At 40.8% G+C, this 25,850-nt stretch overlaps 2 protein-coding genes across 5 annotated transcripts in view; one reads left to right on the top strand and one right to left on the bottom strand.

The window, feature by feature from the left end:
• Positions 1-12,110, top strand: part of ODR4 (odr-4 GPCR localization factor homolog) — a 35,843-nt gene extending 23,733 nt beyond the window's left edge. For 3 of the 4 annotated variants that reach the window (XM_006110864.4, XM_075936753.1, XM_075936752.1), the window contains exons 12-14: positions 37-222; positions 2,403-2,495; positions 6,134-8,239. In XM_006110864.4, the coding sequence (XP_006110926.1) occupies positions 37-222; positions 2,403-2,495; positions 6,134-6,201 (347 nt within the window). In that variant the 3' untranslated portion in view covers positions 6,202-8,239. Of the gene's footprint in view, positions 1-36; positions 223-2,402; positions 2,496-6,133; positions 8,240-10,699 lie in introns of those variants that run through there. The other variant, XR_012906026.1, reaches the window with a different exon arrangement.
• A 3,539-nt stretch (positions 12,111-15,649) lies between these two features.
• Positions 15,650-20,572, bottom strand: PDC (phosducin). Its single transcript, XM_006110863.4, has 3 exons — positions 20,512-20,572; positions 18,977-19,137; positions 15,650-16,874 (listed from the first exon to the last, which is right to left on the bottom strand). Exons 1-3 carry the CDS (start codon positions 20,570-20,572, stop codon positions 16,347-16,349), a joined length of 750 nt encoding a protein of 249 aa, XP_006110925.1. The 3' UTR covers positions 15,650-16,346.
• Positions 20,573-25,850: the final 5,278 nt, after the last annotated feature.

Here is a 25,850-nt window from a genome sequence, read left to right as displayed (position 1 = left end):
GCTTCAATAAAGTTTTTATTTCCTTTCCCTTTCTAGGTTCTGAGAGAGAGTATCATGCTCTGCCTCACAGAGTGTTTGCCCCCATTGCTGGATCAAATGTGATGCTGTGTGACTATAAATTTGGAGATGAAACCGCTGGGGAAATCCAAGAGCGTTTTTTTGAGATGTTGGATCAAGTTGTGCATGGGGAAGCAATACATATAGTTGAGGAAATGAACACAGGTAAATATAGCATCTGAGTAAAGAACCAGATTAGACTGCAAAAGGGGTTATGACTAAATAGAACAAACAGACTTTATTCACGTTTGTGACATTACACTGAACGTATCAAAGCTTAAATCTGGCTGACTTCATATCTTGTAGTTCTTGTGTATACTAGTGTAATTACACTTTTTGAATATACTTGTATTATAGAATAAGATGGTTAAGGCTGTCGTGTTTTATATGTAATAGTTACTTGATGTGTTTTTTGCTTTCTTCTGAGTTGTGTTGTATATCAGCATTTCAACTGTCTAGAGTTTTGTTCAAAGTACACAAGCAATAGGCATTGGACAGAAAAGAAAATGGATTGTGCTCACTATAATCCAAAAACTGGACTTAATTAGGCACTTTAAAAGAGGAGAAAATAGGAGCCAATTGATGCAAGAGTTTGGTGTTAGCTTGTTGACCGTCTATGATAGTAAGGCAAAGAAGACAGAATTGATTAAATTTGTGTCCAGTGCTGAGATGAGCAAAGCAATTAAAGAAATGCCATACTTTGCACAAACCAAAATTGGAGCAATTAGACAACGTGATCTACGAATGGTTTTCCTTAAAACATTCTGAGGGAGCTACAATTTCTGGCCCAATGTTGACCAAAAAGGTCAGGGACTTTTATCAGCAGATGTAAATGACTGAGACCTGCATTTTTTCTGATGATTGTTTGGCATGCTTTAAGATGTGTTGTAGTATCCGAAGGCTTGATATCTCTGGAGAGAAACAATATGCTGATCGTGAGGCCACAGAGAACTATTGTTTGTTTAAGACTCTGATTCAAGATCATGATGTAACCCCAAAGAACCTCTACAGTCCTGGTGAAATGGGACTCCATTGGTGTCGCCTGCTATCGTCAACCCTTGTTAGTGCAGGTGAAATTGGTGCACCTGGATTCAACAGGAACAAGGACCACACCACTCTGCTTATGTATGCAAATGCTGCTGGCATACTGAAAATGAAGCTGCTGTGGTTTCAAAATTTGCATGGCCAAGAGCATTCAAGAGTATTGTCCATCTGCCAGTGGAGAACAAAGTCCAGCCTAATGCATGAGCAGCATTCATCTTTTGAAACCTCTTTTAAGTGATCATTTCTAAAATTCCATCTTAAATGTCTCAATTACTGTAACAAGGTATTTCCAAAAATATGCTCATTACTTTGAATAGAAGCTGAGGGCTAGAGGCTAAGATTTAAACTTTTTGGAATTGGAGATACAGTACTGGGTAAAATAGTGAAAAGTGACTTAGGCTCCCAAGTGTCAGTCATTGTTGAAAATGGCCCTTGCAATGTATGTCACTTAAGTGTTTGTTCATAGTTTTTACCTTTCATCTCCTTAACTGGTTTGTAAAGTGCTTAGGATTCTGTTGATGCTATGTTGTTGCTAATATTATTACAAAGAACATAAGAGCAATCATACCGGAACTGGTCTCTAATCTTTTTAGACCATCCTTGTATGGAAGCCATTTTCTACCCTTAATCATCTTTGTAGCCCTTCTCTGGAACTTTTACGTTTCTGTATAACCTTCTTGAAATTGGGGGATCAGAATTGGACACAGAATCCAAGGACCAGGGAATTATATAGTGGCATGATCTCATTTTTTCTGTCCCATTCTTAATAATGATTGACAGGTAAAAGCAAGTGTCTCTGACCACTGATGCACTTCAGGTAGAACTTTTCAGAGAACTAACCACAGTTACTTCGCTATCTTTTTCTTCAGTGATAATAGCTAATTTAGAATCCATCGTATATGTATATATGGGATTAGGTTTTCCAATGTTCATTACTTTGTACATATCTAGGCTGAATTTCATCTTCGTTACCCAGTCATCCAGTTTTGTTAGATCCCTTTGTAATTTCTTGAGGTCTGCTTTGGCGTTAACTATCATGAATAATTTTATATTGTCTTCAAATTTTGCACTTCAGTGTCACCCTTTTTTCCAGATCATCAATAAATAAGTTGAACAGGACAAGTTCTAGTACAGATACTTATTACTACTGATAATACAAAATGATCAGTAATAAAGAGGATCAGGAATTATAAACTTAATGTCCTTTTTTAATTATTGTGATTGCAAAATATAGGTGTCTTTTCTAAACTTTGATTGAATAAATACTTGTTTTACTAAACATATCTCTTAATTTTTTGCAGTTGATATAAATCCACCTGTCGACAGCACAGATGACATGGAACAGATACAGTTAACAAAAGCCACATTTCTATTGAAACTTCAACAAAACATGGGTATGTTACCTCCAGTAAGCCCATTAAGGCATTCTAGAACTGTTATGTATAGTCTTTACTAACAATGTTGTGGGAGCAAATGATAGTGAATTTCAGGATGCGAGGACATGGTAAGTGACAATTTCATTTAGAGCTTAAAGCATAAGGTTAGTAAATCAGGAGGAGGTGACGTAAGCTTTGTGCTTGTTAAAATTCAGAGAGTTAGGCAAAAAAAGTTATTTAGTTCACTCTTCAATGGCTAAGTTTTGCAATTTACTGAACATTTATTTATTTAGTGTTTGCATATTTGCTGAGCCAAGCAATAACTTTCTTAGGGAGCCACATAGAGCTCTCTGAGCCCACTATTGAATTTGGTTAGTGGCCTCTCCTCAACTGTGTATCATTGCTTCATCTGCCATGAAGCAACTTCAGTTGTCTCAAAACCCCAGTGGTGCTAGTTGACAGTGCCTTGCCCAGTCCAGAATTAGCTGAGAAGAGCCCATTGACTATGTGGTAGTCAAAGCCAGGCAGGTGAGCAGAAGAGACTATCAAAAGCCTAGAGAAATGGTCTGAGGTAAATAGGATGAAGTTTAATAGGGATAAATGCAAAGTACTCCAGTTAGGATGGAACAATCAGTCTCACATACAGAATGGGAAGCAACTGTCTAGGAAGAAGTACTGCAGAAAGGGATCTAGGAGTCATAATGGGTCACAAGCTAAATAAGAGTCAACAGTGTGACACTGTTGCAAAAAAAGCAAACATGATTCTGGGATGCATGAACATGTGTGTTGTGAGCAAGACACGAGAAGTCATTCTTCTGCTCTACTCTGTACTGATTAGCCTCAGTTGGAATGTTGTGTCCAGTTCTGGGCACCACATTTCAAGAAAGAGGTGGAGAAATTGGAGAAGGTCCAGCGAAGAGCAACAAAAATGATTAAAGGTCTAGAAAACATGAGCTATGATGAAAGGCTGAAGGAATTGGCCTTGTTTAGTTTAGAAAAGAGTTTAGAAAAGACTGAGAGGGGACATAGTAGTAATTTTCAAGTATCTAAAAGGGTGTCACAAGGAGGAAGGAGACAAATTGTTCTCCTTAGCCTCTGAGGATATAGGACAAGAAGCAATGGGCTTAAACTGCAGCAAGGGAGGTTTAGGTTGGACATTAGGAAAAACTTCTTAATGGTCAGGGTGGTAAAACACTGGAATAAATTGCCTAGGGAAGTTGTGGAATCTTCATCACTGGAGATATTTAAGAGCAGGTTGGATAGACATCTGACAGGGATGATCTAGACTGTGCTTGGTCCTGCTGCGAGGGCAAGGGACTGCACTTGATGATCTCTCAAGGTCTCTTCCAGTTCTGGCATTTCATGATTTTATGAAAAGGAACTTATGGTTGATATTAAGCACCAGCCTTCTCACCACAGGGATTCTGCTGACACATACTGGCATGGCAGCCTCAGACACAGTGTGGCATGATGAAAGAAGTATAGAGGGTGGGTTTAAAAAAAAGGTTGAACAAGGGCAAGTTTGGATTCACACGTACTTCTCAAACATCTTACCAGCTGCAGTCTCTCTCCTGTTATGAGGGGCAGCAATGCGACTGAGAACTGGGAACCAAGGAAGATGAGTCATTTAGAGACTTCCTGTGATGATGCACATTGTTGAGAGTACAATGAAACATTACATGCATCTGACGAAGTGGGTCTTTGCCCACAAAAGCTTATGCGCCAATAAATCTGTTAGTCTATAAGGTGCCACAGGACTTTTCATTGTTTATGCAGATTGAGACTAACACAGCTAACCTTCTGATAATTGTTGAGAGAAGTTGCACATCAGCAAGTTTGGTACATGCCAGCCGTCTCCAGACTAGCACACAGTACCTCGCTATTGAGTATGAGATAGCAAGGGTTGGGGTTTTAGGGCAGGAGTATCTGCTCCCCATAAAGAACCTGTTAGTTTGCTAAGAAGGTTATTGCACATCTTGATGTTTGCTGCTATCTTGCTCAGGTGGCTTTTGTGTGGGAGTTTTTGTCGAGGGTCATGCTTCAGCCTCTGACCATTCATTCTGATGATAAATTGCCTCTTAGTGTTAGTACGAAGAGTTGGAATGGGCTAGAGACTGTCTTGCTGATGCTAGGCTGAAGGCGCCATGTCTTGAAGTCAGCCAGCTTTGCACCATCCTTACTTAGGATCTTTTCCAAGTCAGAGCCTGTAGCCTACAGTAGCTGGTTGCATAGATTAACTTCTGCGACTGGTTTAGTTGCATTGTGGCCCTGAGCTAGCCAGGCACTTATGATCATACTTTATTGATGTGAGTAGTCCTGTTGGCATCAGTGTGATGACTCTCATGCTTAAAGTTAAACATGTACTTACATGTTTGCTGCATGGGACCAACGTGTTAAGCATTTTAGGATAAAATCCAAAGCAAATAATGGAATATTGGTGGGACAGCATGGGGGTGGGAAATTATGATATTTAAAAAGAAGCTTTATTCCTGATGAGAAAAACAATATAGTAGTGGTGGTTTTAAATACAACATCAGTAACCTCTCACAACTCTCATCTGGGGAACTATTTTTAAGAGGTCAGAATATCTCAGAATCAGCACCAGATCTAAATTCCACAAAACATAATAAAGAAAACTGCCCTCAAAACAAGTAGTTATTTCTTTCTGGGAAGCCACTATTTTTATGTGCCCTTTTTTGACAATCAAGTAAGGGTGCGGGCAAGTGGCTTCTTTCAAGATGAATAGAGCTAATATATCAATTAGCTTGTAGTGGTGCTTATGAGGCTACAGTTAAGCTGCTTGCAAGGACAAGCTATGCTACCTTGGTAACAAATTCCAGCCATCCTAGAAGTCTTTACTCGGTCAACGTTTCTTGCATGATCATCCCTAGTGCTTGTGATCAAGCTTGTGAGCAAAGTATAGAGAAATTGTAGTACATCTTTATGAAAATGTGACCGACCTCAGTCCATCTTGATTTATATTTGGTATTCGATTAGTCAGGGGAACTGCTGCCACACAACTTGAAGCCTACCTATCCATGACATTTCTTTTATTTAGTATTTTAACAAGTAACACCTACATTTTTATAACTTGCAGATTACATAAAACTTATTTTTGTGTGTGTGTGTGTTTAGTTTGTGCATATGACTGTCCTTTCCTCTCAACATTCAGCCAGTTTGCCCTGCTTGTGTAATCTATAACACTGGAGAGAGAGATTCTAAGACCACAGGAAAATGTGTTTGTAAAACTACAAAAACTGACCATGGAACTTAAGGGTGTGGGGGGAAATGTAGTATCTGAAGCAATATTTAATTCATGTTTTAGATGTCCCTTTATCCAAAACCTTTAATCTGTAGGTCTGTTTACTGTCCTTAAGCCATAACGTAGAGTTGATGCATTAAATTTTTGATGTCTAGGACCAAAAGAGCAGAATTTAGATGATTAACTGAATTTCTGTAGGATTTTGCACTTTTTGTCTTATAGAATGAATTTATATGACTAACAATATAATCTGATCTTTAGGCATTTTAGTGCTACTCAGCAATGTTAAAAAATACTTTTATTGTTCCCACTTTTCCTTTTCTACACACCCTGGCTTGCGGTGATTGTACACTCTTCTTCACTCACAGAAGTTGTATTTCCTTTATCATTTTAGGTGTGGTAATAGCTGCCGCAGTTGCAGTCTTTGCAGTAACCTTCTCCTTTAATTACTTCAGTGACTAGACTCCAAGCAAAAGAAGGCATCTAATCATCATGGGAACATTGACAAGTATTTACATTAATGCAAGGTGGGAGCCTCAAAGATTTAATATGTTAGCAACTAAACGTTGTCTAAAACACAATCATTGGGTGTGTTCTAAATTGTAGAGATCTATCCAGCTGTCTTGTTCCATCATGTAAATACTGTAGATGGATCAGGTTCCTGGAAACTAAAGGAAGATATATTTGGTGGAAATTACCTGTAAAATAGCATTTTCCAGGAAGAATTGTTTAGCAAAAAGGTAGAATGCCCCTTTCCCTATGCTAGTTGATTACAGTTTCATTGTTAAAAACTTATAAATGTATTTTTAAGAGACATTTTCAAGGTTATTGGAACTTAACATTTGCCCTTTTTTAATTACCCACTATGACAGGTCTTGTCTTTAACATGGATATTGACTAAAGTACCATTAAAATATTTTTTTTTAAAAAGACAACGATTGAAAAGTTGGTCCCATTGTAGTCAATGGCAAAATCCTGATTTCCATGGCATCAGAATTTCACTCCACACATTCTTTTTGTTAAAGCATGTGTGTCAGGTTAACTCATATAGTTCGCAGCAGCCCTAAAATCCCAATTTAGACCAACATACACTATGTAAATATCTTGGCTAAAGCTTTGAATCATAAATTAATGAAATAATTAAACCTCTAAGATGAATGGTGAATTTATATTTGCTTCGTTTTTCATCTTGATCTGATTTATCCATCTAATCCTGACTGACTCAATTGCTATATTTCCTTTAAGAATGCTTTATCGGATAATTCCCCAGATATTCATATCCCAAATATGTAGATTGGAATGACAAATAATTAAAAAATGTTGGATATGAATTAAGTCAGTTTATGCTGTCTTTTAAACTATATATTATGGGCAAAATTATTGCTTTACCCTAAAGGAAAAATGTTTGAAATAAAGTTAACAAATGTCACCTTTATTTAAAAGTTGTTGACATCTGTATAGTTCTGAGTTGCTATATAAATTGATATATACCAGCCCGAAGAGTATTTAACCTTTTGTACTGCAGCTTAATGAGTTTAGATGCAAAGGTACTGGAACTTGCAGGAAAGCTTTGAGCCTATGGCATAATCAAGCATAAAGTATTAGAAAACTGAATAAAAGATAACTTGCAAATGGAATAACATTTACATACATAGCCTATTCATCTGATTTTTACATGCTCCAAACAATTAACATACAAAAAATTCGATTGTTTGTTCAGAAATTTACAATTACTGCTGACTTGCTAAGAGTCAAGACAAGTTAGACTGACTCTTAGTGCAAATGGGGAATTCCCTTCATTAAGCATTAGTAACACATCAGATTTGAAATTATAGGAATTCTTTTGGCCAGAGGTTAAATTTCTGAGAGGGAGCATGGTCGAGGCTTGTATTGGGCAGTGGTGGTAATCCAATCCCTTTCCTTCTCACCGCTTTGTTTGAGGGGAGCAACTTGAGGGAACAAGGAAACAAAGCTCCTGATAGAGTGTAGGGATGTCCTCCTGCTGCAAATTTATTTTACAGGTACATGCTATTTGACAGAAATTTGGTAGATTTTTTGGTAGAAGGAACTTATTCCCTTTTATTTGAAAAGGGAGGAGTGGCTGCCAAAGCATTCTCCAGAAGGGGCTCTTGACGTTGGCATTTGATTTCTCCCTACTAGAAATAAATCTCTTGGTCAGCTAGTGCTCAGGGGTGTTAATGAAAAGCTGGATATGTATACTTTTGGGAAAAGTCATGTTACAAAGATTAATTCTTTTAAAATAGTCATTTGTGAAACATGTTAATTGTTGACTGGCTGCTGCTGTTATCGTGCGTATGTATAAATGAGGTGGCTCTGTACCCGTCATAACTGCCCATTTGCATGCTTTGTATGTTATTCTCATCTATGTTTGTTAGCATTTTGCCTACTCGGATGGTGAACTCTGAGGCTGGTAAACTGTTATTTATGTGAACTGCCAAATAGAGCTTTAGTGATTTGATTAATAAAAGCTGCTCACAAATATCTGTCTGAACTATACAAGTAATTCTGTTCCAATTTTTACATGTGAAGGAGTCTGTATTGGGGATGGAATTAGAACTGCTGAATTCATGGTTCCTATTTGTCTACTTAGATGAACCCACTCTATTTAACTCTATGTAATGTTGCCATCTTTTTTTATTGGGACATGTCTACATTAGGACTACTTTTTAGTATAGGAAACTGGTGTACTGTACAGACAAAGAGTTTCTTTGAGTTGAAAATGTGGACTGGCAAAGCCACAGCTGTACAGTTTTTATAATTTATTTCACCCACACCCTCTCGCCATGAGCAAAACTGAGGGTGTGTCTAAACTACATGACTCCATTGATGGAGCCATGTAGATTAGGCTGATTGGGAAAGGGAAATGAAGCTGCGATTTTAAATAATCGCGGCTTCATTTAAATTTAAATGGCTGCCGTGCTGAGCCGACAAACAGCTGATCAGCTGTTTGTTGGCTCAGTGCGCTAGTCTGGACGCTCCCCTGCCAACATGAAAGCCCTTTATCGACCTTCCCGGTAAACCTCATCCTACGAGGCATAACAGGGAGGTCGATAAAGGGCTTTCAGGTCGGCGAGGGAGCGTCCAGACTAGCGCGCTGAGCCAACAAACAGCTGATCAGCTGTTTGTCGGCTCAGCGTAGCAGCCATTTAAATGTAGATGAAGCCGTGATTATTTAAATCGCGGCTTCATTTCCCTTTGCAGATCAGCCATAATCTACATTGCTCCATCGATGGAGCCATGTAGTTTAGACACACCCAAAGTGTGCTGATAAAAGTACAGTGTTGCTGATATAACTGCATCTGTCTTAAGGGCTTAAAAATATCAGCAGTCTGGGATCACAGGTCTTCATGTCCCAAAGGGCAAGTCTGTACTACACGGAAGATGGACGCTGCTGCAGTAGATTTTCTGGGGTTCAATTTAGTGAGACCTGCTAGATTAAACTCAAAGGGCACCCCCACTGGTGCCAGTACTCCTGCTCCTTTGGAGGAGGAAGGGAAGCCAATGGGAGCATTTGCACTTGCTGTGTGGAAAGTGGGGAAACACTATGTAAAATACATTGATTCCAGCTACAGTTTACATAGCTGGAGTTGCATATCTTACTTTGACCTTCCAGTGTAGTGTAGACCAGGCCTAACTGACCAAGTGAAATCTAGTCTTAGCATTTAAATAATTATTTACAAGCTTTGTAATTAAAGGAACCTTGCCTGCTTCTAAAAAAAGCAAAATTAGAACTCTGTCACTCTCTTCCTCCCCACCCCTCAAATTTTTACCATTATCCCACACAAATTTCTGTGTAAATCTTCTTAGTTTTTGTACAAAATTGTGAAGGACTAAAGAATATCAATCTTATTAACAGTTTCCTGGACCAATAATGTTCTCCTTGGTGTACAATAGGTTGAGAGGTATGTTCTATATTGTGCTTCAGGATTTTATGCAATTTGTTTATTAAGAATGTGTTTATTGAACAGTAGTTCTGAAAATAATGAAGCAGAAGAGGATCTACCCCATATGTGGCAGGCATAGGTAGCTGTTTCTGTATGTAAGGTTTTTTTTTCATGCTTTGGGATATCTTGTACTCCAGATCTGCCTCAGATTAATATTTCCTCTACAGCCTATTCTGCATTGTTACTGCTTTTTGAAGATATTTCACATAAGAAATAGTGAACAGAGTGCACCATTTTGGAAAATATCCATACCTACACCCAAACTCCCTCCCAAGCCTGCACCCCACACCTCCTCTAGAACCCCTCCCCTTACTCCAGACTCAGCCCAGAGCACCCTCTCACACTTGGAACCCGGAGCCCACACCTACTCATGTGCCCCAAACTCCTTCCCTATCCTGGTGAAACTGACTGTGAGGAAGAGCAATCAATGGAAGGGAGGAGTGTGGGCATGGTCTCTGGGAAGGTTTGGGGCGGGGGTGGGACAAAGGTATTTGGGTTTGTGTGACTATAGGTGGTTGGCAATTCTAATAGGATCCATCAAACCACTAATAAATAGACCATATTAGGATTGCCAACCATTTAATCACACCAGTTAATAGTGGTTCCCTATCCCTCCCTCAGTTCTACACCCTTTCTAAGCTTTCACTATGGCACATTTAGTGTTTCTGAAGTATCCACTTAAAATCTGAGGTTCCCCCTCTCACTTTAATTATAATGAAGATTTTCAGAAGAGATCTGCATATTCATTTGCTTTGAATATTCTGGAGTGAAAAATCTAGTAGTAGAACCTCAGTGGGAACAGCTGGGTGTTGTTCCAGACTTACAGAAACCTGGCCAATTATTTTGCTGAAGTGTGTAAGTTTATGTACTGCAGGTTTGAAAACCTCGATCCACATTTCTGTATGCATTTATTTTTCTTGCCTTTGTATTAACTTTGTTGGTTTGACATTTTTGCTTTAAATATAGGGGCTTCAAATTTATTGTCTATTTTATAGGTGTTGGCTTCAGTGTTCCCTGTAAGCTGATGAGCGCTTGGGTGGCCATCCAGGAGAAATTCAAATGCTGCCCAGCTGATTAGCAGAGTATCCCATAGCCAGCAGCATGTGTTTGTACTTGTGGTGCACATTTGCACATGCCTCAGTGCACATAAAAGTTATTCCACACATGGATGGAAAAAAATAAGAGGGAACACTGGTTGATTGAATTTCATGTTAAATAACATGGGTAACTACTGAAATCAATAAAGTTATACAGCTGAACCCTAGAAAAGGTGGCCTGAGAGGACTTGTGTATGTTGGGATCCATACTTCTCCACTAGTACAGCTCTACTGCTGATGACAAGGTTGTGTGATATTTTAATTGCAACAGGCGAGCCCTGTTTACACCATAGCTTCTACTATTGCTCACTGCAGTGGAGTGATACCAGATATGAACTACAGGTCCCATTTTTGCCAGTGTACACACACACAACCAAAAATGGTGGTTTTAATTTTGCTGATCCAAAGCGTACTGAAGCAAATGAACAGATTCGCTTTGAGTTCCTGTCCGATTGAAGTCCACTGAAGTTTTGTTCCATGGGTTCATTAAATGTTTTCCTTTCTATCATTCAAGAATTTAGTATGCAGTGATTTACAATATGTGACACAAATCCTGCCTCTCTTTTCTGCAAAGAAATATTGATTAATGCTGTGATCAAAGCTATAGTTTTAAGTTTGTCAAGATTTTGATGCTCCCATCACTTATGATTATTGGCTTATGAATATATATAATTTGAAGATGCTATATGCAGCCAGGTCATGTAATATATCAGTCTTATAGTTATAATCTGCTGGATCTGTATATCCTACTCTTGTATGTGAAGTTAGAAATATGAAGTGTGGATTTGTTTATAATTCTAAATGTGCCAATGAGGTCCATCACTTAGGCTCTAGAAACTTAATGGCTCTGTGATCAACTCAACAACACGTGAATAGCATTGTTTGTCCTGTGAGCCCAAACTGTGGTTGGTCCTAGAAACACATGTGACTGTGCCTGTTGGTACTGGAATCCATCCTGGATCTGATAATTTTCCATGGAGATGGGAGATGCAAAACAAAGGGTTCCTGTCCTGGGGGAAGTTCTGTCTAAGCAAAGGGAAGCAATCAGCTCATCTTCAGCTGGCTTTGGGAACTGCCTGAAACACCCTAGAGGATACAAAAGAACTTTGAAGAAGCTGTAGATCCAAGTCAGTAAAAAATCAACTAAACAGTTCTTTAGGGTAAGAATTTGAATGTAACAAGTTTCTTCTTAGAATTAGCTAAGTGTTTTCTGTTCAGTAACTTTTTTTTTAGTTGGATCTGACTGTTTTCACTTGCAACCACTTAAATCCTCCTTTTTTGTACTTAATAAAAGCACTTTTGTTTATTATCAGGCCCAGTGTAAATAATTGTTACTGGGGGGAAGCAACCAGTGTGCATTTCTCTCTTTCATTGATAAAGCGTGCTAACCTTATGAGCGTTCTCTGCGTAAGTTGGATTTGTTTGGGGTTTTGGTCCCTTGTGGGGGTATAGTTTCCTGGGTGTTGAACCCTTATAGCTGGGCCCTCTTGGAGCTGAACTGGTTCAGCATTTCCTCCATCTCCCATCACAATTCGGGATGTAATAGTGTAGCCATTTAAACAGGTAACTGATAAGCATGAGTTTATCAGTTACCCAAATGCTTACACCAATTACTTGAATTTTAAACATCCCTAGTCACAATAACCACTTTCTGTGACGTGTTGTTGCTAATAATATTTGGGTCCTGCATTGCCACCCAGTGGAAGTTTTGTTGCATCAGTTACACGTATTAAAGGTTAGATGTTACTCTTAGTGCCTACCCATTTGCCCTTTACATGCTACCCCTCTCAGGGTCCTCTCTGTGCTGTGTCCCTTCACACACACTCCAGCCTGCTTCTCCTCTATATCCCTCCTCCCTCCCTGCTGGCCGGGTGCATTCCACTCCCAGTGCTTTGCAGAGAACCAGCCCCTGGTCAGATTATTCAGCTCACCAAGTGCTGACTAACAAGCTTCTTCCCACTGCCTCTGGCTGGGCTGGCACCTAGGGAAAGCCAAGCCCCACATGCGCCAAAGGCCTACGCATTTCTGACATGCAGAAACTGCCCTCCCCTCTTCCCAATAAGCTCTGTAGTGGCAGGGCGGAAGCTATTTCCAGCCTGTTTGCACTTGACCCTGCAACTCCTCAGACAGGGGCTTTTAGCATCCACTCCTCGGGTCCTGCATCCAGGCAGTGTGGGGCTACTCAGTCTCCTAGGCCCTCTCCCTGGTTAGCCACCTCACTGGGAGGGTTCACTGAAGCCCCTGCAGCCAGGTTCCCTGGGCCCTGGGGCACAATGCATCCTTAGAGCTTAACCCCTTTCTCCTGCACTGTAGCCAGGGAACAGGAGGCAACTCCTGGGTAGTGTCAGTGACCAACTGCAGCTTGGAGGTGTTAGCCACCTTTCTACACTGGGCAGGGAGGGACAAGCTGCTCCTAGTGAGATAGAATTGGGGGAGAGGAGGGAAGAGATATCTGGAAACATTCAGGACAAGTCATCCCTATCCCCACCTCAGCCCCCTTCAGCTGGCAGCACATCCCATCCCTTCCCTCCTGCACAGTGCTAACAGGTTGCTGCTTTCCACATTCTGGTGTGAATCCTGAGAGAAATCTGGTAGGGGGGAGGAGGGCTATGACCCTGTATGCTTCACTCCCACCCCATATTGCCTTGAGAAGACATGGCACCAGGTACCAAGAGAGGCGAGTCCATCCCAGGGGTGCAACCACGCTTGGAGGGTGGAGACCACTAGGAAGAGAAGGTTGGGACAGGTCAGTCAGTCACCCCATCCCTGTGTGAGAGGGCTATGAGAATGTGTGTCACCTCTCCCTGCACAAACCTTAAAGATAAGAAGGTAAATAAAAAGACTCCAGCTACACAGGTTTTCCTTTTAACAGGGGCTCAGCCAACTTGATGTTAATTTGGAGATTTGTATTGCATAGTTCTGATTGATTGCCCTTGAACTTGCTTGAATACGAGTAACTTTACCAGGTATCCTGTATTCAGCGTTGGGAAATATGGTCACCCTACTCACAATCTGCCCCTTGAGTTGGAATACGGTGGCTTATTTCTTTAAAGCCAGCTAGAGATGCAGCTTCTGATGTATTTGACATTTTATTTTTATGCTGGGTGGGAGGGGGAAGCAGGGTACTACTTCACCATAAATGATCATTTGCGTCCCTTTGCTCTCTCCTTTATGCCACTGACGATTCACTTTATGCTACAGGTAAAGAGAGAAAAGCCCAATACTTGGTGGTGATTGCCCATTCAGATGGCAACTGTTCCTAAAAACCACACCCAACCCCTTACTCATCAGCATAGAAATGTTGTATAAGATCAACTGCAATTACTTTTAGTTATGGACAGAAATATGAGGGGGCAGCAAGGGGCTGCTCTGGAAGAGCACAGTGCTGCCTGCATTATTTCACCAAACACCATAGTGGAGGATTTGACTAATGTAAAATGCCAACTGTACTCAGCAGCTCTTGGAGAATTCATTCCAGCATTGTGTCATGTAAGTTCTTGGTTGAAGTGAATATTGTCAATCATTTTACAATATGAAATAGTCTAAACTGTAGTTGGGATTGAGTCAGGTGTGCAAAGTGGATTTGTGTTTGAAAGTTGGGGAATCGTCCTTCATATAGTTCATGAAACAACACGAGATGAGATGTATCCTTCCCCATCAATACCTATAATGCACTTACATGCAACTGTCGCTATTTAGTGCCATTCTTTTGGTATTAGGGTCCAATGACATTTGACACATTTGTGGCACACATTTCTGCTATTGCAACACGGAAGTCTGTCATTAGAGTTGTTTTCTGGTAATATTAATTGCAGTTCAGCAGACAAACAGCAATGTTACTTAAACCAGGCATAAGTCCCGTTTTAATGACTTTACTTTAAAAAGCAGCATATTTTAAGTTTGAGGTGGAAAATATATTAAAAAGGGCATGTTTTGCCATCCTTCATGAATAGAAATCTTTTCATTGTGTTTGAAAATGGCTTGACTGTGAATTATGACTATAATATTTTTCTGGATGACTGCAAGGAAGAAATATTTATTAGAATAGTAACACATCAAGGAGTTGATGTTGGAGCTGGGCCAATGAATGTTCTGCATGTGGCTTGGGTGCTACCATTAGGAAGATTAATGGAGCTCTATATTCTTAGCTCCCATCAAAATCAATTCACATTCTGCATGTTTGATCTCTCCTTGAACATAAAATAAATCTTACTAGTGTAGTTTTGTTACCTGTCAGGAATAAAACTCAAAAACCTAGCAAACAGTAGCAAAAATGCAATGTAAACTAGGTTGGTAAATGTGTAAGTCTTAATAAGCTGAGGTGTTATCAATATCAAACCACTTTATGGCAGCAAACCAAATTAAGGTACAACGAACAACAAAACACAACTTGCTAGTTTCTCACATTTTGATCTCTCTCATTGGCCCAAAATCATGCCAATGAATGATTTCAAAATGTAACAAATGAACAAGTTGTGTTTTGTTGTTCGTTGTGCTGTAATTGATTTTAACTAGAAAACATAAGGAAGTTTTCTCAGTGAAAGAACATATTTTTCCATGCTTCAACCTTCACTCCAAACAGCCTCTTTGTTTCGCCATATGTTCCTTTTAATAACGTTTCAAAATTTGAGTTTGGTGAACTCTTTTCTAATGAGTTGGAAACTGTGGTACTGCCTTTAGGGTCATCAAGGTACATTTTCTGAATGATTTTCACTTTTCTTATTGAAGATTTGGTTCTTTTAAAAGCTTTATTCATAATGTATAATATATTCATAGCATTCATATTACATAAAAAGTAATTGCTCAGGGATTACAAATAAGCAACAACAATAGTCAGAACATGGTGGTACACTACACTGGAAAACAGCTGATAAAGTTTGCATTAACAAAGACGTTAAAGTATCTGTTGTATTAGTTTCTCAAAATGAGCTCTTGTTTTAGCAATGACTAGTCCATATTTGCACAATTATTAAAAGTTTTATGCCAACCAAATATTTAACATTGTGACCTACATTTCTTATACGTGTGACTTGTGATTGCTCACATATTGATTTAGCTCTAATATTATTGGGTGAAACCCTGTCCCTACTGAAATCAGTAGGAGCTTTGCAAGTAACTTCACTCAGGTGATGATTTTGCCTATCGTCCCTTTCTTGCTGTAGATGCATAGGATGCTTTTTTATGTGCAAAGAAGAAGAAATATAGAAGGACCTGATTCAGTTTGACTGAAATTAGTCTGGATGTATTGGGCACAGGGTTAGGGTCTAAAAAGATCTATGTTTAAATCTATCATTAATTTTCTAAAGTTCATTGCCAGTATTTTATCCTAATTATGCTATTACTGTCAACTGAATAGAAATAAATACGTACAGGAGTAACTGTTAATGTGCTTTAAATAAAGTTCACATGCTGACAGTTAATATTTATATATGTATCTTACATATAAAGTAATGAGCAGAGACAGGCTTCTCTAAGTGATCGTGGGTTCTGTTGAGATCCAATTGCAATAGAAGGAGAAAAGGTGACAAACTGTATTTCTTCCTAATTATTCAATATCTTGATCATCTGTATTGCCATTTCCAAGTGCTGGAATTTCCTTTTCAGGTAGCAGCCCATACTCATGTAGGAAAGATTCCACATCCACCGCATAAAATTCCTCACTGAACTGTTCAGTAAAGTTAATAAAATTGCTCAGAAGCTCACCACCCTTGTAGACGAGCAGAGTTGGGAGCACATCAGCTGAGAAGCGGTCTCCAGCCCCTGTGTTAGATGCCTTTATCTTACAGAATCTCAGAGTAGAGTATTCTGCAGCAAGGCAGGTTAAGCTGTTGTTTAGCGCCTCGCAGCCCTTGACACCATCTTCATAAATGTGAACAATGACCATGACGGTTTTTCGCTCTTTTTCAATGACCTCCAGGAATTGTTCCCCATTCTGCAGCTCACACAGATAGCCATATCTGGGCCCAAAGCTCAGCCTCTGATGCATATCCTGCATGCAGCGTTTGCGGTATTTTCGTAGGCAGCTTTCATCTTCTTGCTCGTCATGGATGAGCTCATACTCCTGCATACTCATCTGTGAACATGAAGAGAGTATTATATTATTGAGGGAACCTACATAGTCACTGAAAAAGGAGAGGGACAGGATGTCATCTATGGAACAGCCGCCCCCCCCCCCATAAGAAGATTCTTGGGAAGAAGAATTGCCCATAACTTGGTGAGAGGGGAATTAAGGCATTGAATGGAAACCTTATCTCTCTTTACTTGCGAATACAGAATTGTAGGCAATGATCTATTTAACAATATCAGCAAAGAAACACAGTGGAAGTTTTGCCAGTGACTTTAGTGGAGCCATAATTTCACCACTTGGTCTTTATCTGTTTTCAGGAGGAAATATTTACCAAGGCAATCAGAACAATTTCTAAGTGGTACCCAGATTGACAAGAGTGAAGGAGATCCAAGACAGCTAGATACAGGCAGTCCCTGACTTACGCGGATCCGACTTACGTCGGATCCGCACTTACGAACGGAGCTTTCTCGCCCCGGAAGTTGGGGCGAGAAAGCCCCGTTCGTAAGCTGCTCCGGTGCCCCTGGTCTGCTGGAGACCATCTCCAGCAGACCAGGGGCACCGGGCGGGTTCCCGCGCTTCTGAGGCTTTGCCAGAGCAAAGCCTCGGAAGTGCGGGAACCGCTGCTGCTGCCACTTGGGTGCCGGTGCCTGTGGTCTGCTGGGGACCGTCCCCAGCAGACCACAGGCACCGGGACCCAAGCGGCAGCAGCGGGCGGGTTCCTGCGCTTCTGAGGCTTTGCCAGAGCAAAGCCTCAGAAGCGCGGGAACCCCCGCTGCTGCCGCATGAGACCCAGTGCCTGTGGTCTGCTGGGGACAGTCCCCAGCAGACCACAGGCACCCGGACTGAAGCTGCAGCCGTGGGGGGTCCCGTGCCTCAGAGGCTTTGCCAGAGCAAAGCCTCAGAGGCGCGGCACCCCGCTGCCGCTGCGGCTCTGCTCCCCGTGTCCCTGGTCTGCTGGGGGGGGGGGGGGGCGCAGCTAGTGTGCTCCCCCCCCCCAGCAGACCAGGCTTTTGTTTTGGACTCTGGGGCAGAGCAGCTGGGGCGCTGCCGATTGGTCCTGCAGCGCCCGTGGGCACTACTGGACCAACCCTGCAGCACCCCAGCTGCTCTGCCCCAGGTCCTGATTCAGCCGCTGCTGGTCAGTTTCACCAGCGGCTGAATCAGGACGTCTGGGGCAGAGCAGATGGGGTGCTGCTGGGTTGGTCCAGTAGCACCCCAGCTGCTCTGCCCCAGGCGTCCCCAAGTCAGCTTCTGCTGAAACTGACCAGCGCTGACTACAGGAAGCCCCAGGCAGAGTTGCTCTGCCCCGGGCTTCCTGGAATCAGCTGCTGATCAGTTTCAGCAGCAGCTGACTTGGGGACGCCTGGGGTTCTTAAGTTGATTCTGTATGTAAGTCAGAACTGGCGGTCAGTTTCAGCAGTGTCTGAATCTGGACGCCAGTTCCGACTTACATACAGATTCAACTTAAGAACAAACCTACAGTCCCTATCTTGTACGTAACCCGGGGACTGCCTGTATTGAGAATTATCTCACCACAGCCTTCTCATTAACCTTAAACAAGGATAGAAGAGTCATCACTGGTCAACAGTTGGCCAGATTGTCAGGATCAAGTGATGTGTTCTATTTCATGTGCATTTGGCGCCAGATGCTTCTTATCTTTCTACAAAGTAGTTATTTACTCTATGAATAGTCTCATTTTCTTCGGTGTGATTCCTTGCAAAATAAAATATTGCTCATTGTGAGGAAGGATAGCATAATCTGACCCTTCATGATCTCTTTGTATGTTATTTATATTAATTCAAACACCTTCTGTTTTTCAGAGGGTCCCAAGCTAAGTTTCAGCAACTAGTGCTAACATGCCTCATACATAGCCTTTCCATATTCAACTTAGCTTTATAAACATTGACTTCACAATATCATTTTGAAGTAGTTCAGTATTATCCCAATTTGCAGCTGCAGAAAACTGAGATGAGGGTGTTAAGTGATTTGTACAAGGACCCAAAGAAAGTGGGAATCAGTGGCAGTCATATTCAGTAGTTTCTTCTCCTGTGCTGATACCACATTTTACATAGAGTCGTTACTTCTGTGTTTTGTTGTTCTCTAGTTACCTTACGACTGAATCTCTCTCTGGTGTCCTTATCTTCTTTACTGAAAGATCTGTGTGGTGAAGACATTTGTCTGAGGATCTCTTTTTTGCTCAAAGGAAGAGAGTCTCTGTCTTCACTTTCTAATTTAAACTTTCTCCAATCATTGATTACGCCTTTGGGCCCTAGGAGAGATAAAGAGCCATAATTATTTGGTTTGTTAGTTTCAGGGAAACAATATCTTTGGACAAAGAGCATGTTTAAAGGCTTTGAGTGCACTGCAGTTTGTTTTCTCTCACCCCCACCCCCACGCTCTCTTGTGGTAAAAGAGCTCTAGAAGAAGTTGAAGTGCTTTCTTCCTGATTTCAAAAAGAAAGGTTTTCACTTAGTGGTGGCAGCCTATCTCCCAAGGCCAGGGAATCTGTGATCTTGGGGAGCTTTTAAGCAGAGCCTAAAGGCAGGGTATTGTTAAGGTCTTCTGTGGGCCCCTACCTTCTGCACTCAGAGTACCTTCTGCCACAGTGGGGAACAGCCTTGAACAGCTACTATATCCCTGTTTGGGCTTCTAACTTTAGGGTCTTTTTTGAAATCATGGCACAGATGAACAATGCTGATTTGGGAAGAAGTGCTGCAAAGCATAGAACTGAAAAAAAGGGCACAGGAAAATTTGGGGCATGGAGGAAAAAAAGAGCTGTTTAGACCGTATGCTTGTATGTATCCTGGGTTAGGAGCATGGTTGCCAGTTCTGTACATTGAGTACCGTGATAGTGTAGCCCACACACCTACTGGGTGTGGTGTATTATCCCATGTAGTGGCACTTAGACCACTTACAAAGAGAATGAGTGTGCTCTACGGCCTTAGTGGAGAGCCATCTGACTTTTAGCTCAAGTGGTAGAGGTTCATGCACTAAAGCACCAGAGGTCTCAGGTTCAGTTCCACCTGTTAGAGTTACAATAGGCCTTTCAAAAATAATAACCACTAAACACTGGGAAAAGAAGAACAGCTTTTCTTTTAATAACCAAGGATGGTTTAAAGCTCTTAATAGCTATATTGTGCCATGACAAAAGTGTTTGTGAATGAATTTTTAGCAATGATTTCTCCTATGAAAATGAGAGCTTTAAGATTTCACATTATGCTTTTGCTTGTTGCATTAGGAGGCATTAATGTCTCTGGCAAAGACATACAGGAAATAAGGTTCCCGGATTTCAGCCTTTATGACTGAAAACTGAGAGCCCAGTGCTAGTGGGTCACAGCTGTTTTCAATACAGAGAAATAAAGGAGATTGATAATGACTGAGGCAAAATAGCCTACATCAAATTTGCTCTGGACCATGCCACTGCTGATTGGTGTCCTGTGCAGCCTTTTCCTTTAAGAACTAATAAGGCTGGCTTTGAATACAACCCTGCCTATCTTGTCCAGCCAAGAGGGGGTAAGAATTAGTCAGGAAAATGGATCTTGTATATACCTGTGCCAGATATTCAGCAAATTAAAATTACACATTTCCACACTGATTATTATTAACAATGAGCTAAAATGTCCTTTAATATTTGTTTCTTTACCTGTATGTGTAGCCTGCCCTTCAAAATCTTCTTCCAAGCTGGCACTTGTTTGCTCTTCCATAACTGTCACTCAATTGGCTAAAACAACAGATTCAACACAGAAAATAATGAATATGACAGATGAGCTGTAAGTTTTACAACTGGTTCTAACACAATGTGTAATTTCCTGCTGCTTTTAGACATCAGTGCAGCTGATTACGTCTGCTATTAAAGCTGATGCAATCTTAATTTAATTATAGTTCTCTTAACCTCATAAAAAGCAATTAGGACAACATAGCAGTCTGTATTATTAAAGATGTCTGGATCCAGCCTAATTTAAAATATGTGAGTTTTCCTTTTCCGAAAACTTACTGTGTCCTATAGGTTAGTGGGAAATTCGAATAATCTAGTGAAAAACAGCTAGCAAAATCTGCTGGAATTATATTCCTTGCAAATGTCTCCCATTTTTGTTTGAAAACCATTCAGTAATGGATCTTGATTCCTCCAATCATATTTATTATTCTTAACTATTCACCTCATAGCTCACACGAAAAACATTCTCCACCCTGCACTTTCAGATTAGAGATGACTCAGCCAAACCCCAATACCTTGTGTCTGTCCCAATGCCTCTAAACATCAAGGGCTAGTTCTTCTGACCTGGCTGCACTTGTGGCAACTTAGATTGGAAAAGTGAGGCAAAAGTGGCTTTTGCGCCACTTTTATGCTCCTTTAATCATGGAGCTGTCATAGGACATGGCAGGTTCCTGCTGTAAATTAAAACAGATTCAGGGGCCATATGGTCAGCCATGAATCAGTGAGGTATAGCAATGTCCTAGCTATGTCCCTTCCCTCATGTAATGTCCCCTGATCATATGTGTGTGCGAGAGAGAGAGAGAGAGAGAGAGAGAGAGGTGCACTATGTTAGCTACAAACCACACAAAAATGTTTCTTTCCATGGAGAAGTCCCCCACAGATAAGCTGACTTTATGGCTACTTTGCTTTGTCAAAGCAAATGGATCAGACAGGAGCGTTAGGTTTGGAACATGAGATGGTCTAATTCATCTTCTTCTTCTTGAAAGGCAATATTTTTTGTAACAAAAATGTTTTGACTTTGTGAGCACAGATAGCCTACTGCCACATTTATATAGAAATAATATCAAAGGTACCAATTTCTAATTCATCTATGCATTTATCTGACACAGACCGGCATATTATTCAGCCTAATCACTTCTGCATGCTTTAAGGTAAATCTTTTCATCTTCCTGATGGTTAGAAACACATTGCATCCTTCTCTTCAAAAACTGTATGTAAATGGAGCTTAAGCTACAGGAACAAGCATTTTCCACAGAAAAGACTATTGTCAAAAAGTCAGAGAAATGAAGATGCCATTCTTTCTGGTCCTATTTCCCACTTTTTCTCTGCAGATATAACTTGGTACTTGATAATTGGCCTGGTAATTGTGTTCTGCAGGAATGTTTTTTTATTTGGCTTTTGCTATAAAACCTGCTCTGCAAAGCTATTGTCAAGTAAATAAGTTATTAAATTTTGACCAGGTAATTAATGCCAGAGTTAAAAAGCTGAGGGTAAGTAAGAACTGAGTGGTTTTCATTTTACATAGTGTTCTCTAAAATGCACTTCAATTTTACCTATTTCAATGTTTCTGTAACAAACCTGTGCATTTCATGATAAAATAGCAAAATAGTATTGAAATAGTTCCTAAGGTGGATACTTTGCTGCTTGTATGCTTGAGTTTCAAGTGGAGATAATTAGCAAATATGGTGATACATTCTTCAGGGCAAAAATTATTAGTGTAAATAATTAATCAAAACTAGTACCTGGGCAACATTCTGATTCTGTGTTAAAGAAGAGCATACAATGAAATATATATCATTAAATTACCACATGTAGTCTGTAATATAGGTATGCAGATGCAAACTACTGTGAAATTGTTTCCTTTTCTGTATTTCTACTATCTTTGCTCTCTTCATTTGCTAAATTCCGTGGTGAAACTTTGTAGCTCCAACAGTAGCATAAATCCCGTGGTCACTTATTCACAGAATCCAATGAAAGCGAATTCTGCATCCTGTTGCATGTGTTCCGGTAGAACAGAGAATAGTGGATTTATCTGAGATATATGACTACTGTGAAATCCACAGGGCCAAAACCCCACATAAATATGTAGTAGTGAAGTTCATCGATAGCTTCCTCCCAGGCTTTGTGTTTGAGTATGTCTATACTGCGGTGCTATTTCAGGATACTTCCAGAAATAGCGTTTTCCGCGTCTTGGCAGCGCACTTGTTATTTTGAAATGTAATCGAAATAACAAGCGCGCTATTCCGACATCCTAGTAAACCTCATTCCATGAGGATTAAGGGACTTGTCAGAATAGCTCTCTATTTCTAAATAAGCTCAAAATAAGGTACGCAATTTGCATAGCTCAATTTGTATAGCTTATTTCAAGTTAGTGCCGCAGTGTAGCTGCATCTTTAGGGACTGCAAATGACTATGTCAACAGCTAAGCTACTGGAGGCAAGGTTTCATCCTTTGCTGCATCAGAAAGAAAATGAGGGTTTTTATGTGGATTTTGCTTTTCCATAGCTTTTGGCCCTGAGTACGTTTAAAAATATACAGAGAAAGCAAATGGTACAGTTAAGTGGCTTTCCTGGCTGCTGAAGGTTTGAACCTAGAAAGTTGACCACCATAAAGCAGCTTGAGTAAAATCATTGCATTAAGAGCATCAAAGTATGCTATTTTTTTTAGAAAGTATCTTTTATTGGTCTGTGTTACACAATGGATCCCAGAAAATTAGCTGAATCACTATAGTACTTCAAAAAGTACTTTCACATCATTTTAAGTGGTTTGGTTGTAAAACAGTGACCAACATAATACACAAGTCTAGTGAGTTGAACATGGGTCTGTGGTCCAGGAATTCCTGAGGTGTAATACTGGCTCTGCTATGTACTCACTCTGAAAACTTTCCTATCTTAGTCATGTATTGTGAGAATGAGTTAGTTAAAGGCATCAGGGTGTGGGAACAGCAGGGTGTGGACATGTTTTAAAATCTGTCCTCTTAGCATATTTAACTACAATTTAAACCCAGGATGAGTGGGACTCAAGTCAGATGACCCTGGATTAGAGAACCCTGATGGGCACATTAGGGCTATGTCTAGACTGCAAGCCTCTTTCCAAAGAGGCTTTTTCGAAAAAGAGCGTCTAGACTACAACCAGTACTTTCGAAAAAGCAAGCCACTTTTTTGAGAGAGAGCACCCAGGCAATCTGTGCTTTCTTTTGAAAAAGCACAGTTTGCATTACATAGCATCTTTTTTGGAAAGAGCACTTTCGAAAAAAGGCATTCTTCCTCGTAAAATGAGGTTTCCACAGCCGAAAAAACATCCACGTTCTTTCAATTTTTTTTCAAAAGAATGCAGCAGCAGTCTAGACTCAGGGGAAGTTTTTTGGAAAAAAAGGCCACTTTTTTCAAAAAAACCCTGTTGTCTAGATACACCCCAACACTGCACACTTGTTTCAAAATAAGCTATTCAGGAATAGTTATTTCAAAATAGCCTATTTCAAAATAGCATGTCTACACTGCAGGGAAGCCTCAAAACTAGTCTGAGGCAGGTTTCCCTAATGTAGACATGCTACCTCGATTTAGAGCCCCGGGAAGCACTGGGGAGGAATAACTTAGAATGGCCCTGGTGAGGGGCTATTTTGAAATAGCAGAAGTGGAGCGTCTACACACACCTTATTTTGAAATAGCTGTTTCAGTATAGGCATTATACCTATATGAGGTTTACAGGTTTTGAAGTAAGCCGTATGTTATTTTGAAATAATGGAATGGCTGTGTAGACACTCACATTGTCATTTCAAAATAACGCTAGTTATCTCGAAATAACGGTGCAGTTTAGACACACCCTAAGTTAGTTTTAGAATTTTCTAACCCATTCTCAAATTTGGAACTTTGCTGTTCACACTGCAGCATTCAGACCTGAGTCAAACCAGCCATATCCCAGACTCTATCGTCTGAAACATGGCTGCTTTGACTATGGTGTATTGTGGGAAAACTTGACTGACCACCCTGTGCATTACAGGAAGTTTGACTGGCCTGCTATGGACTCATTTTGGTCAGTGCACTCCCAGCTACCAGAGCCAGCAATGTGGAGGAGGCATCTTTTGAAGAACGTCTCCTGCTGGCACTTGCCTGTCAGGTAATGGGCAAAGCTGCCATGAGATGCTGAAAGACATTTCAGAAGTATTTTCAGAACCACTTAAGACACCTGACATAGCTTATGAAGGAGCTAGAGGAGGAAGAAGCAGAGGAACAGGAGTACCTAGGCATGGCTGTCTTGAACTGCAGCTATTAATAACTCTATGGAGGATACACAGCACTCAACTCAAAATAAGCTGTGCAATTTGCTCTACGCAAATGGCGTAGCTTATTTCGAGTGTATTTCTAAATGGCTTATTTCATAATTTAGCGTGGTCTACTCATCACCAAATTTTGAAATAACTTGCTATTCCAAAATGTCCCTTAAACAGGGATATGAACGGGATGTCTGAATGAGCTGCCGATTCTTTACCTGAGATTCCTTCAAAATATGAAACAAAATACAGGACTATGTAGCACTTTAAAGACTAACAAGATGGTTTATTAGATGATGAGCTTTCGTGGGCCAGACCCACTTCAAAATATGCTTTCTGCATACTATTTATTCCTACCACTCTTCAGGGAAACAGAACTTGTATACATCTTGTACGTCAGGGCTGGGGAACCTTTTTTGGGTTGGGGCCATAAACAAGTGAGAAGCAAAAAAAAAAAACCAAAACAAATCCTCACTGACTGAGATGCAAAACGATACTCCCCGTTCCATACTTAGTAATAGCCGCCCAGCCATGGCTCCGCACTCCCCTGCTCTACGCATGGGGTGCAAAGATGTGCGTGGGGCGGGGGTGCGAAGGAGGAGGGAGAGTGCAGGCCGCCAATGGTCACTCCCTCTTTCCGCACAGTCGTAACAGCCATACTCCCTAGGGGGGCAACCTAGTTCTGGGGAGTAATGGGGGGAGAACAAAGGGGTGTTGGTGAGGGTGTGTGGGGGGGGTCACAGGGCAAGAGAGTTTTGGCTATTCGGGTCAGAGGTTAAAGGGTCAAAGAACATGGTGTGTAGGGTGGAGGTTAAAGGGTGTTATGCACTGGGGAGCAAGGGATGGGTTAGGGCTAGGAGGCCAGGCAACACTGTATTCACATATTTGCATATCCACTATTTTCATAATGAATATGTAAATAAAATGTTACCAGTCTGCCAAAGGCTTATGAATGGGTTCGCCAGTCCCCGGCATAAAAAAGGTGGGGAACACCTAC

The sequence above is a fragment of the Pelodiscus sinensis genome, chromosome 9, assembly GCF_049634645.1.
Source record: "Pelodiscus sinensis isolate JC-2024 chromosome 9, ASM4963464v1, whole genome shotgun sequence".
Lineage (NCBI taxonomy): Eukaryota > Metazoa > Chordata > Testudines > Trionychidae > Pelodiscus > Pelodiscus sinensis.
Note: the sequence above shows the minus strand (reverse complement) of the source record. Positions and strands in the feature narration are given on the sequence as shown.

Bases quoted from the DNA above. Each gene is read 5' to 3' on its own strand.
- PDC (XM_006110863.4), bottom strand. From the start codon at position 20,572: ATGGAAGAGCAAACAAGTGCCAGCTTGGAAGAAGATTTTGAAGGGCAG. The intron at 19,138-20,511 runs GTAAAGAAACAA...TATCTCTCCTAG, and splicing joins AGGGCAGGCTACACATACAG to GGCCCAAAGGCGTAATCAAT. The intron at 16,875-18,976 runs GTAACTAGAGAA...TCATGTTCACAG, and splicing joins GAGAGAGATTCAGTCGTAAG to ATGAGTATGCAGGAGTATGA.